The 18,685-nt window shown below is 35.4% G+C and overlaps 2 protein-coding genes across 2 annotated transcripts; both read right to left on the reverse strand.

Annotated features, from left to right (window-relative positions):
• Window positions 1-444: 444 nt before the first annotated feature.
• Window positions 445-6,205, reverse strand: LOC147401300 (transmembrane protein (DUF872)). Its single transcript, XM_086442519.1, has 3 exons — window positions 6,049-6,205; window positions 4,500-4,850; window positions 445-770 (listed from the first exon to the last, which is right to left on the reverse strand). The coding sequence occupies exons 2-3, from the start codon at window positions 4,765-4,767 to the stop codon at window positions 691-693; spliced, it is 348 nt and encodes a 115-aa protein (XP_086298645.1). The 5' UTR covers window positions 4,768-4,850; window positions 6,049-6,205; the 3' UTR covers window positions 445-690.
• A 1,629-nt stretch (window positions 6,206-7,834) lies between these two features.
• On the reverse strand, window positions 7,835-16,516 carry LOC147401301 (uncharacterized). The gene is made up of 2 exons (XM_086442520.1): window positions 15,364-16,516; window positions 7,835-8,217 (listed from the first exon to the last, which is right to left on the reverse strand). The coding sequence occupies exon 1, from the start codon at window positions 16,342-16,344 to the stop codon at window positions 15,367-15,369; it is 978 nt and encodes a 325-aa protein (XP_086298646.1). The 5' UTR covers window positions 16,345-16,516; the 3' UTR covers window positions 7,835-8,217; window positions 15,364-15,366.
• Window positions 16,517-18,685: the final 2,169 nt, after the last annotated feature.

Raw genomic sequence — 18,685 nt, forward strand, 5'->3', positions numbered from 1 at the left:
AGCACGCTAATTGGCACAGATCTTGGGGTGCTCTTTAGTAAGAATTGATGTGGCAGTTGAACTTCTCCTTTTTATTAGAAAATTACTTGAATAGGATTTCCTCTCTAAAGTCTAAATCCTCCCAATTTTTCTGTGAGACTTAATAATCCAATCTTAATTCAATAGGACTAGCTTAGTTTTTTTTTTTTTTTTTTTTAAGAATAATTATGTATTATGTACTATTTGTTCCAAAACAATGTATACGCACTAATTTATTTATTTTTCAATATCCACTGAAACCTAATCAAAAGGCCTATCGTTGCAGATCCATTGACAATAAAAACCAAATTGAAATATAACCCATCGTTTCCTCGATTTGAGAACAGGATTTGTTCCGACTGAAAAATTTTGGAACAAAAAAGAAGCGGTGATCCCAGAATGAACATTGCACATTGGCAACATATCTATCAAAAACTGCAAATTTGATTGGACAAAAGGCCATCCATGGCTTGTAATAAAAACAACTACTTTTGAAGATCTGCGTGTTCAAGACAAGTATTATCATCCACTCTCATGTATATTAACAAATATTACAAAGATTCATGGATCATTCTAAAGTGATTGGTTCTAGTTCGAGTGAAGAAATAACAGAAAGCTCGGGATGAAAGTCAGTGGTAACATGGCTGATGCCGTACTAAAGAGATCCCCATCTCAATAACCAGGAATAGAGCCGAATCGATATCCTTTGGCACCTCTCCATGAATAGTAAGCTATCCGGGTCTCATAAAAGCCTGCAAACATGTATCGGAGTGAGTCCAAAATCTATTTCTTGACATCTATATTATGTAATTGACTCTTAAATAAACTGTAATAATGTTCTACAATTTTTGCAACTCCTTGTGATACCTTTTACTAACTGTGAAACAATGAAATCGAACTAATCTGGTACTGACAAAAATATATAATTTGATGATTAAAACAGTCGAATCTATAACATTTCTTTCACTAGATCATCTACCAGATTTTTCTACTTTTAAAAAAATAAAATAAATATCTTACTTCAGATTTCCATGTGACAACAAATGTGTGGGTAAATATTGAGATACATTATTATTGAACTATTATCCATAATAAAATGATTCCTGGTCCTAGATAATATCCAAGGTATTACCATGCTTAAATATTCGGACAATGTCTCGTAGACTGATAAACAAAAAATACATCAAAACTTTATATAAATACTTATTCATCAACAGGGTGAACAGGAAAAACCCAAGACCCTGTTGTATGTCTTTATGTTCATCACACCGAACTTCTTTGTTGAATAAGATTATCCTTGTTGTATAGTTACAAATCAAAAAACATACAAGAAACGATCATATGTTTTTTGAAGGCTGAGTCAGGTTAAACTGCTTAATTTTAACGCATCTTTTCTTTGCTGAAGAGAGATGGTTAAACATGCAGACAGGGTGACCCGCTCAATCAACTAAAGCCCTTGAAGCAGGACTAGTTTCTACACTATTTTTCTCATATCAGTCCACCAGACATGCTACAATTCCCCTAAAATGGGGAGATGGCAAGTTCCAAACTCTGTGGAGACCATCCATCTCTTAAAAACAAAACAAATAAGCAATAATTAAAATTGAAGGACAAAGAAATGATCAACATTTCAATTCAGTCACCAGAAATGTATTCTAGGCCAAAAATTGTTCTTATTTATTGGATAATCATAATTGTCATACTTATTGACATACCAAGAAGATCTTCTAGACTACAGTTGATCCTTGTTGGATAATCCTATTTTTCATACAAATTGATATATTCTGAACTATTCACCATGTTCTGTATGAATGTCCAAAGGACTGCAACAGGAATGATCATCCAATTGAGTGAATTTTGGAGTAGGACAATTCATCACCTTAGTCATACACTCTTAAAAATTAGCTGTCACTACAAGAAAGGTTTGTAACTTATAATAATGAAAAATATAAAAATAAAATAGAGGGATGTACAATAACAAGTACCCCATGAATTATCAACTTCTACTAAGGGAAAATATAAAGGCCTGTGTGGATTGACTTTTCTAAGTGCTTCTAACTCTTGCAAGGAGTCAGAAACACTTTAAAGGTGTTTGGATAAATACCTCCAGGAGAGAACTACTTTACTTTGGAATCATTGTTGTGCTTTTTCACGAAGTACCGATAGTGCTACTTCTCTAAACTACTCTTGCGCGAAGTCACAAAACACAGTCAAAATGATGGGATTGGGACAAGTATACCCTTCATAATTTTGAAAATTACAAGCATACCCTCAAAAAGGCAATTGGAATAATATTATATTACTATCCATTGATGTGATGGTAGCCTTTTGGTGTGGCATTTGGGACAAATATGCCTCTCATAAATTTTAAAAATTACCAGCATACCCTCAAAAATGCAATTGCAATAATATTATATTATTATCCTTTGATGTGGTGGTAGCCTTTTGGTGTAACATTTGGGACAAGTATGCCCCTCATAAATTTTGAAAATTACAAACATACCTTCAAAAATGCAATTGAATAATATTACATTACTATGCATTGATGTAGTAGTAACATTTTAGTGTAGCATTTGGATTTGGATTTCTAACTCCCCCAATTGTTCACTCAATGATTTATCCATGAGGATTCCAACCATGATTAAAAGTTTCTTCTTGCAAGATTGATGTGAACAATTACACACAAATTTACTATCTATTGATGTGGTGAAAGCTTTTTCATATTTTTAGTGGTTGTATAATTGTTGGGTGTTTATATAAGTTTTTATGGATATAATTAGTAACTATTTTTATTTCTTTTGGAGTATAATTTGTTGAGTTTTAATGTTAAAAATAGTAACTAATACTAAGGGTATTATGGTCATTTTAACATAATCCAAAATAGTTCCCAAACACAAAATTCTATCAAAAGTACTTCTAACAGTACTTCTCGAAACATGCATCCAAACACACAACAGTTATCCACCTACTTCAGACAGTACTTAAAAAAGTACTTTTACCAGTACTTATGTTTTAAGTACTTCTGGCTCATGTATCCACACAGGCCCTAAGTTTCTTGAGCTTGAAACAGAAAAAATTCCCCTTTGAAATTAATAATAACATTTTGAGAAAAGGACCCAAAAGGCCCAAGAAATCCATTTCCAAGGAAGAAAAACCTACTACATGCGAATGAGGGAGGCACTCTTTTTAAGGGCTGGGGTGGCAGCCGGAGCTGATCAATTCCAGGAAACCACATGCCTGTCGCATCCCCAGGCCCGAAATCCGGAGGAGTATGGAGACCTCGAACTTCTTCATTTGCTTAGAGACCGGGATATGAAAGGGGTGAAGGAAGTAGCTACGCCCATTCCCATGTGTTGTTTCTTTATCCCCGGCCCAATCAAATCCTTTTAAGATGGAGAGCGGACGACTTTTTTAGCCTTTTAACATCTCAGATAAGTAATACTTTTAAAATAAAATAAAAAAAGGTTTGAGTACCGATGCACGGATTGGCAATTACTATGAGACCCAGATGCCAAGTACTGGTGGAATTCCCCAAAGAAACATTTCTTTGATGTATAAAAATGATTTAATAATATAAAAAAGTATTAAAATGATAACCCAATGGCCCCTTGTAACCTACAAATTCAATACCCTAATCTACCAAGCTAGCCATAAGAAATAAAGCTTTGATAAGTTTCTGAACTTGGTTTAACGATTATTGGTCTAGCACTCACTAAGGTCTTGAATGTGTGTAGGTAGAATCTATGGTTTCTAGAGTGATATTTGGTTTCTCTTCTATGAAAATCCATAAAAACTTTACCTTTCTTCTCAAGCATAAACCATTCCTTATTGTAAATTAATCAATCCTTCTCCACTTGAAAACATATGTGGTTCAATCTATGGAGATGTTTCCATTTTGAATAAAAGGTTTCAATGAAACCACAAGAAAAAGAAACCAAAGATCATGTTTCAAGAACATACAAAATAAGTGTGAGATACATGTACAGAGAAAAACTACACTATGAACCTCCACATTTAGCATTCAACATTCATCAAATGGTCTACTATTTAAATTTAATTAATATATCCAAAATGGGAAATGTTCAGCACCAAACATTTTGGCAAAACATGGGTTAGAAGTTTTGGAATGGGCTGATTTTTGGTGAGGATGATCTCTACGGTGAGGAGATCATCATCACCAAAAATCAGCCCATTCCAAAACTTCTAACCCCATCAAAAATGGTTTACAAAAAATGGACGGTCCACGATTTTTCAACTTGTAAACATGGGGCTAGAAGTTTTGGAATGGACTGATTTTTGGTGAGGATGATCTCCTCACCGTAGAGATCATCCTCACCAAAAATCAGCCCATTCCAAAACTTCTAACCCATGTAGGACAAAAATGGTTGGCTAAAATGTTGGCCAAAATGTTTGGTGCTGAACGGGGACCCATCCAAAATAGTTAGATAAAGAAAAGGAAAGAGAGAGAGTATTTTCCATACCCGGAAGGAAAGCAAGGACTCCAAGCATCAAGAGACCATAAGCTTGGGATCGGTCACCACCCATGTGTCCTGTGAAGAGGAAAAAGGAGAGAAAGAGAAGCAATGATCCTAGAAAGAGGAGGAAGAGTGCAAGAGCAATAGACTTCCAGGGGACCTTATCAAAGGACTTGGGCGTGTAGGCAAACCGAGGATCGCCTTCAGTTCCATTGTAATCCCTCTCATCCTCTGTAGAAAGAGGATTGTAACGAACCTGACGTCGAGATGACATATCTATTTTTAAACCCAAATCTTTCTTACTCGGAAGTATGCATCCACAGACACATGGAACCTTCACTTTCAAGCTCAATCAAGCTGCTCCAAACATCAAATAAACAAAACATATAATAATTTTTTATGAGAAAAAAAAATGAGATTACCAAAAAGTATATAGGTCCAAAGATATCACCATAGAGAGTAGTTAAAAGAACCACAATAATCCAATGTCAAAGATGATAAAACAAGGGCAAAGCTAGTAAGGAGGCAGTGGGGGCAATTGTCCCTACAAAACTTTTTCGGATAATTTTAGACACCCTTGCATTTATGGTTTAATTTGAGATACTCTTGTATTTTCAACTAATTGCGTGTCCCCGGTATTAAATAAATAAATAAATAAAATAAACTAATTACGAGCCCATTAGCCCCCACTCCTTCACCTCCCCCAATTCCTCACCCCCACAACTCAATTTTTTGAAGATGATATGCCTCTTGACTTTGGACTTTCTCTCATAGACTAATTGGAAATGACCTAAATATCATTCTCTTCAACTTCTAACCAAAAACCTTCGAATTTCTCCCCAAAAACCTTTAAATATAATTAACATAGTTTACCCCCACTAGAAGAAAATCCTGGCTTCGCCCGTGATAGAACCCACAAAAGCTTTGTCTCGAAATTTAAAAAAAAAAACCCATCAACCAAAGTAAACAAAACTAATTAAAGAACCAACACTCATAACTGTTAAACCGGATAGAATATCAGATCTACAACGTTTGAAGCATTCCAAGATAGGCCGAAGTCTTGTATTTTAGACGTTGGTTTGAGAATTCAGGTAAATTTGTTCAATGGGTTATGGAAAAAAAGATTAAATTCTTTCATATTTATTTAGAATCATCTATTCATCTATATTCGATGGGTTCACACTGTATGGTGAAACAGGGGAGCAAGATTGAAGAATTGCCAGACAAGATTTTATTTAACTATCTCCCCTTTAACCTCATGGATTCTATAGTCTTCAATCTTAATCTCAAGAACAACATAGGGTTTTTAGGTAGGTTAAAGTTGATGGGTTTTGGGAAGAAATCCAAATATATAATCTCCCTATATCAATAGGTTGGGAATTGGGATTGATTCATTTTCATGGCTTCACAACTCGGATCGACAAGAAAATTTCAGAGATTTTGAAGATTGAAGTTGATTGGTTTGATCTTTGTATTTTATTTTATTTTTCAAAGATTCATAAGAGAGAATACAAGCAATCTAGGTTGAAGAAGAATGATGAAGATGAAGACGTACCTTGAGATCGTTCGTTGGAGGACTTGTTCAACAGAAATTGATTCGAGAATGAGATCGTCGAGGACAAAGAAGAGTTGTACTATATCATGTTTGAAAACTCGGTTTGTCGTCTCGTCCATGGACGAGACTGAGTTGTCTCGGACGAGATAGATCATTTAACTCGTTTGGTACTTATTTATTCTTATATTCTATTATAATCTACAGTCGTGACAATCGACTTCATGACGTGACAAGTTTGGGTATGGTAGATCTGTATGCGTTGGGATACACAATTGCACTTCCCCATAATAAAAAATAGATATATCTCTAGGGAATCGTGTAATCCGAGGCATACAGATCTATAATTCTCAAACTTGTCCACATCATGAAATTAATTGAGTATGCCATCTCTTCACCATAGAGATCATCCTCACAAAAAATATGACATTTTGTTTATCTCAACACCTTAAAAACCAATCGAGTCAAAGTCATTCATATGAGAAAATTTGTGTGTGAAATCTTTAATTTGGTATGTCAGTGCCAAATCACCTTTCTCCCCTCTTTTAACTTTCTCAAGTTTTTCAACAGTGATTGATATTAATTTCAAGGATTTGTAACTTTGATGAGCAAAGAATGACATACTAATAATTTCAAAGATTTAGATGTACTTCGATCCGAGTGTACGTTTCACTATTATTGAATATGCATTTTGGGATTTTGTAAAAAAAGAAAAAAAATCAACTCCAACCATATAAACACGAACCCAAGGTTTGAGATTTACACTCAACATAAGTATCAATAATATCTTTCTTGTTTTTTTCTCAGCATATAAAGGATTAGAGATCAACAGAAGTGAATGTGGGTTGAATGAGATTTAAACCTAATCAACATTCTTCAAGCCTTCACCAACTTAAAGAGTCACGATAACCTGACTCAAAGAAAGCTACTCGCTTGAAGTTGTATGTTCACATGATCATAGATTTTTTTCTTCGGGATACACAAGGGAAAAGATCTATGACTCTACGTGTATACCACATCAAGTTACTTTTTTTCAAGTCAGGTTATTGTTAGTCTTTTTTAAATTCCTAACAAGTACTCATATTTTTCTTTAATCGGACCAATATTTTTAATTTATTAGCCTAAAAAATAACTCCAATCATGTAATGTGAGTCTCATATGTTACTAATCACAACATCTCTCTCCCACATATGCCCCCAGTATTGGAAATCACCTCACACATCTTTTCTGCAGTGCCTGAAGGGGGTCTCGATTTTTAAAAGCAAAATTATAATTGGGTCGGGATCCGTCGTCTCATGAAGAATGACGCAAGGAAAAAAACACATAATCCCAACCATTTAAACACAAAATCCAATGGTTGAGATTTATCCTCTGTGTAAGTATCTTCGAGATATGTGTTGTCAAGATATGAATAAATCTCACATGTTGGATATAGTATCTAAACAGTTTGGATCATGAGTTTTCTCACAAGACATTCTTCATGAGTCAACGGATCCCAATCCGTTACAAATATTGGGGATTTAAAATTTTCAAAGCACAATACTAAATTTTTGACCATGAAGAAAAGAAGAGCAAAATAGTTTTTTTTGTTTTTTAAAGTCATGCTACAGTGACTTCATTGGACACTGTGCTGATGTGGCAGTGCACAGACAACCATAGATTTCATCCCTCAAGATACAAGTTAAAAAATCAACAGTTCTCTGTGCACTACCACGTCAGTACATTGTTGAACGCAGTGTCCAACGAAGTCAGTCCAGCATTTTCCAAAAAAATAAAAAAAAACCTAGAATTCATCAAAAACACATTATTCCATCATCTCATTGATGGGAATCAACAATACAAAAAATTCGAACCCAGAAGACATAACAACATAACTACCTCGCATTGTCAAAATAGATAGACAAAGAACATAAGGAGGGCCAAACAACAAAGAATCACATAAGACCATTTCAAGCTTCCATGTTCGTGTACAATTGACGTGGGCGTTTGTAGATACACTTATTACTCTTTGCTTCTTTTCTTAGTGAGCCATGTTGCTTGATAACTTATTCAGCTGGTTGGAACGTCCGTAATGAATGGTGGTGTCAAACCACTTATATCCTTTCAATTGAAGGTTGCAATCTTCCCACTGTGCGCTTGCCCCAGAAATGAAGTTCATTTGGAAGGTCATACCTATCATTGTGACATCAAATTAGCAAATTTGTATATAAGAAACATAGTAACAGACACCACAAACATGTGAACACTTAAAAAAATAAGAGTATCAAAAGAACTATGAAATTCAGAATACCCATCATCCAATTCTTAATTTTTCAGTTCAAGCAAGATAGAAATAAATGTGCATAACTAAATATGCAATTAAATGTATCCTTCATATGGTAAAGTAGAATTTCAAGATATAAAGAAGCTAATTAAGCAGAATTAAATAATTCCTCTACATAAGAAGAGCTCATTTTATTAGGTGAACAAAGACTACATCAGATGTACAGAATTTATCAGAAAAAGTATAGATTCCCTAAGCCCCCAAAGAAATGACAAGTTACAAATCGGTTAAGAAAAGTCAAAAGAAAAGAGTAAATATGCAAGCTTAGGTCCAAATCTACAAAAAATTTTGTTCACTTTTGGAGAAATGAAATGTTGGACCTTTCGAGGATGAGTAAGGGTCCAATGGTTGTGGTTTGCCGCGTCTGTGAAACGAAAGAATGCTCATGTGTTCGAACGAAAGGAGAAATTGGGTCAGGAGCTTATAATTAGCTATTGGGTATTTTATTCTTTCTCAAAGACCTATTGGGTATTTTATAACTCGCTATTGTGAATGAAGAATTCAAGGGTATCTTTCTCAAAGACCTATTCAGATGAGATTCAGTTTGTAGGCCAAAGGGCCAACCTGATGTTTTTGTTTCTGATTAATGATCACATTGACCATTATTTTCTAATTCAAAATAATTTGAAACATTGAATCAAATGTAACCAAGATTGCCTGCCTTTAGATGCATCTATTATGTCCAGATTATGATTTACCTTTAGTGTAGAACCAAGGTGATCTAATGGTGTTTAGCTTCCTTATCTTCCCTATTTAATTAGTAAACTTTTTTTATGTAAGAGAGAATATCCAAATCCACCTATATAGCAACAAAATGAGTAAAAGGAATGTCTACTGAAAACCCCAAACATTCAGTAGTATGTTTCCACAAAGCTGACAGAGGGGAAATATGGCATAACCATGATATTACAGGAAAATAAATATATATAAAAAAAAAAGGTTGGCTCAAAGTGGCTAATCTTAATTACTCGATGGACAATTGGAATTTGAAGCCCCTGAAATTTAATAAAATAAGCACATAAGATATGGTAAAAAAAAAAAAAAATTACATATACAAGATATATGTAGATCTCTGTATACAGAAGAAAAAAAAAAAAAGGAAAGAACACCACCTTGTACTTACAGTTATTCATAAATGACTTAAATAATATATCATATAAACTCTCTTTTTTTCCAATAACTATATATCATATGAACTCTAATACAAGGAGATGTTCAAAATGGAATAAAATGAGTGCATCACAGTGGACCAAGAAGAAAAACAATGTCTTTGACAACCAAATATTTCCATTATTTTTATGTCTCTTCTTTTAATTTTTGAAACAAGTGAGATGTCAAATATTAAAAAATAAATAAAAATTGTAGAGGTCAATTTTGTGAGAAACCGACCTCGATCACGATCCCATCCCATCATTAAACTAACAAAAGGAACAGAAAAATATAAAAAAAGAAAATAACACAAGGGTTTTTTACGTGATTCGACAAATGTGCCTACGTCTACGGGATCGGGGAACCGTTCCCCTATACTCTGAATTTGTTACATGACGACCTCTCCTCCTCGATCTCCCTCCTTCCTCCTCCTTTCCTTCCCTTTTAAATAGAAAAAACCTAATAAAGAAATCTTAATCCTAGTTAAATTATAATTGACCCTTTTATCCCTTATCCAAATGAACAATTATTTAAAATGGGAGTAATCTTCTTAAATTGTGATTCTTCCCTAATTAAATAGAGTCATCTTCAAACGATGCCAAAGATCCGGATAAAAAAGGATTTTATCCCTCCACAATAGCCACCTTTCAAAGGTGGAGATTGGTGTACCAAAATCCGCCTCCAAGAACTTTGTAATTTCTGACAATCCTTCCTGAATGAGCATCATCCCTGATTTCCGAACTAGTATGATTCATAAACTCCCGAGCTTATCTTCTTCCCTGTAGATTAGGTTTGGATCCTATAATGATCCAAGACTTTCCATCTAATAAACTGACAGACCTGGGGATCGGGCCTAGTTTCTTGGGAGGAACCAAGTCTTTTTTATGTGCCGACCGACTAAGAAAAAGGTCGGATTCCGTTTTATGTACAACCGACCGACCAACTAACAACAAAGTCGGATTCCCTTGATGAACCGAGCCTTAACCTTCTTGAACCTACTCAACCTCAAGAGTAGCGCTCGGTTCCCTCAATGAACCGAGTCTTAACCTACTCAACCGCAAGAGTAGGGTTCAGTTCCCTAGATGAACATAGCCTTCTTGAACCTACTCAACCTCAAGAGTAGGGCTCAATTCCCTCAATGAACCGAGTCTTAACATTCTTTAATTACTTTAATCATACAAAAGTGAATCAAAAGATAAACCACATTTTTTTAATAAATATTTTGAATAACAAGGGTTTAATAACACTGACCATAACAACTTCCATTTATCTTATTAAAAACATAAATAGCACATGTGGAGGGATAAAATCATCTCCCATTTGAATCCCTAAACTCAATCGAGTTGACCATAGATATTAGTCCCCAAGTTTTCCTTATGTCGACCAATCCAAGCAAAGCAACTTGGATCACATGAGATCCATTTTACGGGGTCGAACATTAGCTCACACGTTACTTTTTTGTCGATCGATAAATTAACAAATTAGGTCATGTAGAACCCCTAATTATGGGTATGGATTCAACCCCTGAATCATTAATGGACTCGGTATAATTTTTAACTCGTTTGAGTCAATAATTAGTAAATAAAATGATATTAATTAGTAAGAAAAGTTATACCTTTTTGAAGATTGCAAATAATGAATTATAGAATATCCATTTACAAAATAACCTACCTCAATGTGTGCCTTCGTTATGCTTTCCACAATAAAGAAATCCACATTGATCGTGGTTATAGTGAAGTTGATCGTGGTTGTAGTAAGGTTGATGATTCTGATGCCGAGCCATAATAGGTTAGAAATAAACGTGGACCCAAGGTCCTTATGTTAAGAGTTGACCACAGTCTTTGAGTCATGATATTCCAGAGGACAAGTCATTGTGTCCAACTCGAGTGCTTCTCACTGCCCATTCACATAGCATGTTCCTTCATAAACCTTTCATTTATGAAAAAACAAAGTCCCCCATAAAGTTGGTAATATCAAAGCAAACCTACATATATTATATAAGTTGTCATCTTGCTGTGAAACACTCACATCAATCCATCCCTAATAATTGTAAACCTGACAATATCGTGACAATGGAATGGACTTTAGATTTGACGATTTGTTGCCTTGCTACATAAAACTTAATGTACCCAACAATATCATTGCCAACAAATCTTACCTTACCTTTACCTCCACCATAGTCGTCATCCACATTGTTGTCGTTATTAATGCAACACCAATCTTGCTCCGAAGCCAAACCTGGCGCATAACAGTGGCTTCTTAAATTTTTTGGTAGACCCCCTCCACAATTCCTTTAAACCTCAACAATTCCTTCATTTTCATATTATATGTGCACCCTCATCACAGTCTACACAACCCACATGTTACCTATACTGTCACTACCATCCATGCCATTCTTATTTTATTAATATTTTTTTCTTCTTTTCTCCCCCCGAAACACAACTCTTCATAGCCCCTCCTAAACATGTGTCCTACACACATGTAACCTTGTACCCTACTCCTTTTTGCATATGTCTCTCCTTCACACACTTGCAATCTCAGACTCTACCCGTACGTGCACAATTATTTTACCTTCTCTCTTTTTCACCTTTGCATGAGGCCTTCCATACAAATAGCCGACAGCTAGAACTGCCATTAATGGCTTACCCCATGGTTGGTTCGAACCCACCACTACATGATGAAAAACAACCTCGCATCAACACAATTAGGTTGAACGATTGTTGCAAACCTTCCCAAAGGAGTTTATGTTCATCTAAATCGAAGATCGATCGTACACACACCTTGCGATCAAGTAATCCCATCCAGTCAACCTTGATCTTTCTTGGCAAAGCGAGATTGGAACCCCGCCAAGATCAATCTTGGGTTAGTCTCCATTCTTAAATGAGATCGGACCCTCCACGTGGTTTTTTATGGTTCTCTATTCGATCCCCAAGGATAGCACCAATTGTAGAAGCCAATTTTGTTATAAACCGACTTCAATCACAATTCTCTCATTAAACTAACAAAAAAACAGAAAAATGAAGAAAGAGAAAAAAACATAAGGATTTTTTACGTGGTTCGCCAAGCGTACCTGCGTCCACAGGGTCGGGGAGCCATTCCATTATACTCTAAATTTGTTATATGACCTCTCATCCTCGGTCTCTCCCCTTCCTCCTCCTTTCCTCCCTTTTTACAATGGCCTTTAGCCTCCCTTTTTACAATGGCCTTTAGCCCTTTAAATAGAAAAAACTTAGGAAAGAAATCCTAATCCTAGTTAAATTACAATTGACCATTTTACCCCTTATTAAAATTAATAGTTATCTAAAAGGGGAGGAATCCTCTTAAATTGTGATTCTTCCCTAATTAGATAGAGTCCTCTTTAAACGATATCACGCCCTCTTCTAAACAGGCAAGACTCAATCCAAAAACATAGATTTTTCGAGTATTAAAATCAGATATTCGTTCATTCATCATTTTTCTTTTCTTTACTCTCTCAAAAGGGTTTTGGGGTTTTTTTGGTGTAAGATGAAGGACCACAATCCACTAATGCAAAACAACCTTGAAAACACGAGAAATGTTGACAAAACAGATGGGTTTGATGCCACTTCTTCAATCTCTTGTGGGTTTTGAAGTGTGAAAAACGAAGTGTTAGCCATGTCCTCTTACCAGTATTGGCAGAAATAATTCTGGGTTTTTTTTTCACTGAACTTTTTTGCGTTGATGTGTTCAAACAGAAACTCGCATCTCTTGCAACAGACAAACATCATAAAATCCACCAAAAGAGATAGCTCAAGGCCAGGAAAGCGCCATTTTTCAATCAAGTGATGAAGAGAAGTGGAAAGGGGTGTGATGCCAATGGTGAACAGTGGCAGAGGTGTTGGTAATGGGCCCTTCTCAATGGACTCCCTCAAGAACAATCTCAAAATCTCTCCTCTTTGATTTATTGGGTTTCCATTTTCCAACTCTCCAAAGAGAGTTTAACTCTCTAAAACAATGAGTTCGAACTCCCAGTTAGATAGGTGAAAGTCATAACTCCAAATGAGTTGAGACTTGAGAGACTTGATGGAGTTATAACTAATGGGAGTTGGCTAGTCCAAATATGTGGGGTTAGCACAACTCTTCATAACCATTTGCCAAGCAGAGCCACATTTATTTGCATAAGGTTTATAATGTCCAAACAGCCTCCATTCTTTGGAGAATAAATGAGTTTCCAATTCACAAGGTGGAATTATGTTTCCCATACTCGTCATTCCAAAAAGAAGTCCAAAAAAAAAAAAAACCTTCTTAAAACGATATTCAACTCTCCATGGAAATAAATTGGGACATTAACTAAAGTAATCTTGATTAAATTTAACACCCCCCCCCCCCTACTCACCTTCTAAGAGCTTAAACTATTCCCAACGCTTTCAATGATCAGATCCCAAATCCCTGAAGTTTTATAGGGGGCTCCAAGGAAAGAAGTTGGGAATGACTCCTCTTGGGGAGTCCAAACAACCCGTTAACACTTAGATATTGGAAACTAACCCTACTCTGAAAATTTTACTTTATGAATATTGATGCTCAACCATGAGACCACCACAAAGCAGATAAGAAAGCCGCTCACGAAACAAACATGTTCCAATGATGCATCCAAGTAAAAAACGGTCATCCACAAACTGCAGATAAGACTAGAACCCTGACTACTAGCCTCAATAGAAGAAATCTACTCATTTTCACCGCTCTTCACATTAACTTACCAAAATCTTCAGCTACAATATTGAACAAAAAAGGGGAAAGTCGATCGCCTTCTCTTAATCCACTGGAACCCTTAACCCTTCCAAACTCTTATTGATCAATATTGAGAATGATGTTGACCACACAATTTCTTTAGATCTTTGCCTCATTCTCGAATCTACACACTCGTTTGTGACTAGAACACCATAGAGAATTTGGTGACTCCTAATGAAATTTCCTTGTTCAACCCTAGTTACTTCATGAACAACCTCCTTAAACCTGGCAATAACACTTTTGCCATCACTTTGTACGTTGAACCTACTAGCCTAATCAGGCTAAAATCTGAAATATTCTCTCCCCCAACCTTCTTCAGTATCAAAACAACCAAAGTGCTATTGGGCCAATAGTCCAAGAATCTTTCTTCTTGGAAAATTTTGATGACAAGTATGAAATCACTCTTTATATATCCCAACACACATTAAAAAAAAGCCTTTGAAATCCATCCGTCCTACCAATCAAAAAAAAAATCCATCCGTCCTAAGAGCTTTATTCCCACCCATTCTTGCAATTGACTGAAATACTTCGTACTCATTTATTGGTCTTTCTAACCACGCTTGCTATTTCTCTGAGATGCAATCAAAGCCCAAGTCATCCAGTACTGTGAAATAGAAGAATCTCATTCCAAACCTTCAAAATCAATGGAAATAGAAATGCCCATCTCAAGCTTTGTCTCCTATTGACTTCATATCCCTGAGCAAAACACAACACTACCCTCAGCTATGTTAACATTGCATATGATATTTATGTAAGGTACCGCTCATAATTAGCTTGTTTTCAGTCAATTATTTATTCTTCCATGCAATCTGAGTCTGATGACATGATTCTCTGCATAAGAGGGAAATAGTTTAAATTGCCAACCAGATAGCTCTAAGAGGTTAACAACTTTTTAAAACCCAATTGGCGAAACTTAAAAGGAAGCAATCACAACATATTCAAGCTCACTTTTTTCCATGCTATCAGAAGTTAAAACAATATAAATAGCTAATGTGACACAAAAAATTCAAGTTATCTTTATGGTGTTCACATCTTCAATTATATAAAAAGAGAGCACATTTATAGAAATAAACAAATATATCAATTATACGACCACATACCCTTCAAGGTTGGACAACGGAAACAACATGAGGAATCTTCTCCTCATCGAATGGCAAACTCACATACTCCCGTGCGAACTCCTCCGCAATTTCCCCTGCGAGTTCCCCATGCAAAGCCTTACAATACATGTACAAAACAGTATTAGACGCCACACTATAAAGCAATAGCATCATCACCATTGCTGAACCCAAAACAGTCTGAACCACAAACATCAAATTTCCGAAAACTCCAGAACCAACAGCCAATTCCCAACTTCCCCACACCATGAACCACATCACTCCTACAAAAAACAACAACAGAGAGACAGCCACACCTCTCATCCTCCTCACTAGATACACACTCCGCCGTAATGGCTCCAATCCCCAACTCGATTCCACCACTACAATCACACAAGCTAAAGCCCAATGCACCTGTAAATACATCAACCCTAACCCCCAAACCACCAAACCAATCAAATAATCGATCGTATAGTAATTCACAGAATACGACCCTTGAAACCCTAGAAACCCAATTCCTCTAAAAACCAAAAATCCAACCAGACCCACACCAACAGCAATCGTCAAGATGATAATTTGAGCACATAGAACTGTAACGAAAAGGGGTAAGAAAGAATTCCATAGAGATTTAATGGCCGATACGAGTTTTACAGGTCGACCGAAGAATCCATGATAGGCACTGTAGGTTATGGTTCCTGTGGCGCAGAGATAGAGAGAGAGGATGGTGAATGGGTAGAGGATTGAGAAGATTATCGTTTTGAGGCTGATATGTTGTTGTTGAAGAGGAATGTAACGGAGGAGGGTTTCGGTTCGTTTTGTATCGGAATCAGTGATTGAAACTTGGAGAGTTGGGAAGGAGACGAGGGAGAAGGAGATAGGGAGGAGGAAGAGTACAGAGAGAGCTAAGAAATGGCGGGAATGAGATTTCATAATTTTCTTCGATTCTGATAAAACGCCACAGAAACCCAAAGTTGGTGTCGCCATGGCTGATTTGTGTGTGTGTGTTGGGTGTGAGAGAGAGATATGATGATGAAGGCAGACTAGCAGAGAGAGAGAGAGACGCGGTGACTCGAAGCCGTATGGGAATCAACGGGTCGGTTTCAGTTCCTTTCGGTTTTCACCCGTTTAGGGAAATCTCACTCAACTAAAACGGTTACATTTCTATAATTCTATCCCGTTAAGTCAACAGGAGATGTGTATACTATTTTTATTTTATTTTTAAAGGAAATTACTTCTCTACGTTTTTTGCTGTAGTTGGCAGGACATTTAGCAAACTTTTTCTTTCTAAATGGTTCTTGGACCACATTTCTCACTATTGAATGTCCTAACAGATCGAATTCATTATTTTTATTAAAAAATTGAATTTTTAACATCTCAATCGAATTTTAAAGATTATGTTGCATCGGCAAGGATTTTTTTTTTTTTTTTAAAAATGTTTTTTCAAAATGTACATAAAAAATTAGGAGTTTTTCTTCTTCTTAATTTTTGACTAAAAATCGATCAAGAGTGATTCTTTTGGATTGAAATCATCTAAACAAATCGTTATCTGAAGTTTTTAGTCAATCTTTTCATGTATTGTAGTTGAAAAAACTCGAAAATTGAAAATGAGTGGATTTTATTTGTGTCAAGTTGTGAATTGACAATAAATAGTGGTGAGTTCGACAATAAAAATTGTAAACTCAACACTAAATAAAAAAGTGTCGAGTTCAACAGTAATAAAGAGTGGTGAACTCGACGTTAAATAAAAAAAATGGTGAGTTCACTAGTAACAAGGGGCCATTAAGAAAGAAAAAAATTTACTAAATATCCTATCAAGTTATTGTGCAAAACTTGTGGACTATTTAGAAAGAAACATTTATGTGAGGATCCTTTAACTAATTTTTTTCTTTAAAAAAAGGGATGTGTATTATTAATATTAAAATACAATTCATTTCAAATTTTACCATTTTGATAAAATAACTAAAAATGATAATTTGCCTCATTTTTTTTATTTTAAATGAATAGTCCATCATATTGATAATTTTTTTATGCACCTTTTGAAGAAAAATAATATTGAATGACTTCAGATGATTCTAGGAAGCGAGTGAATTTAATTTTTTATAAAATCCAAAAATCAATATGAACCGACTTTGGTTCATCATGGTCAGACTAGGGATAGTTAACGTACGTCGGATTGGAGAATAAGGTTGGTTTAATGTATAACCCTATTAGAGTAATAATTATGTTGTAATCTTTTAAGATATATTAAGATGCGAATCATCTTTAGGATTAGATCAAGTGGTTAGGGTGGTTACGACTCTTTAAAAGAGTACAACATAACTACCATTGACCAATCAAAGAATTGTTCGCGCTATCAAACCTTTGAAATGAAATAACTTCAAGGTATATTTACTTCAAACTACCTTATTGGTTAATATCTAATGGGACTACTTGATATCTATACGTTAAGATAAAAGGGGCTTACAATTGATGAACGATGTTTTTGTTTTGCAACTTGTTTATTGTCACCTATCATGAGTTGAGTTGCAAGAATTTGAAGAATAATATTTAGAATATTGTCGAAGTGACCTCTAGATTGTATTTCATATCGCACATCCTGATGTGAAAGTGTGTAACCACTCTAATATGTAATAGGGTGATTTAGATATGTCCCCTCACTTTTTGATTAATATTAGAGATGCCCCTATATTTTCAACCTAATGACATGCCCCCTTACCAAGATTTTGTGTCAAAGACTAACCCCCACCCCTCCCCCACCAAATATATATATATATATTATCTTCAATTTAGGAAAACGTTTTGTACCTATGTTTCTAACCTTGATTTTATCTTCTTCCTCAACCTCCAAACCTCAGGAACAAGATAGAGTTTTTGGGAAAAGTTTACAATGGATTTTTGAATATCTTCTTTGTCATCCCTAAACAAACATTTAAATTACAAAAAGATCCTTATGATACATGTTTGTTTGCATATACCCCCGGCTAGTCCTTACAAATAAGTTAGAATTAAAACAAATCCACTATTGAGTCCTTAGAGCAACTCCAACGCAAATAGGCATCTCTGCTAGGCATTTTATTGTGGAGAGTCCTTCTATCTATTGAAAAGATCTTCAATTCTCTAACCATATTAGCAAAAACCACTCTCTACAAATTCAACTACAATAAGTTGTCACAATTGCCATCAATAGGTAGAGAGAAATTCACTCTCTTCTTTTGTCTCTCACACTTACTTTTTCTCCAGAAAATTTTGAAAGTGGAGATCCAAAGTCCAAGTGCATTAGAGGTCGTTCGGGGGGCTTTGGCTCTACAAATCAACAATTGGGAGG

This window comes from Akebia trifoliata, chromosome 5, assembly GCF_017979445.1.
Source record: "Akebia trifoliata isolate Shusen 1 chromosome 5, ASM1797944v1, whole genome shotgun sequence".
In the NCBI taxonomy this organism is placed as follows: domain Eukaryota; kingdom Viridiplantae; phylum Streptophyta; class Magnoliopsida; order Ranunculales; family Lardizabalaceae; genus Akebia; species Akebia trifoliata.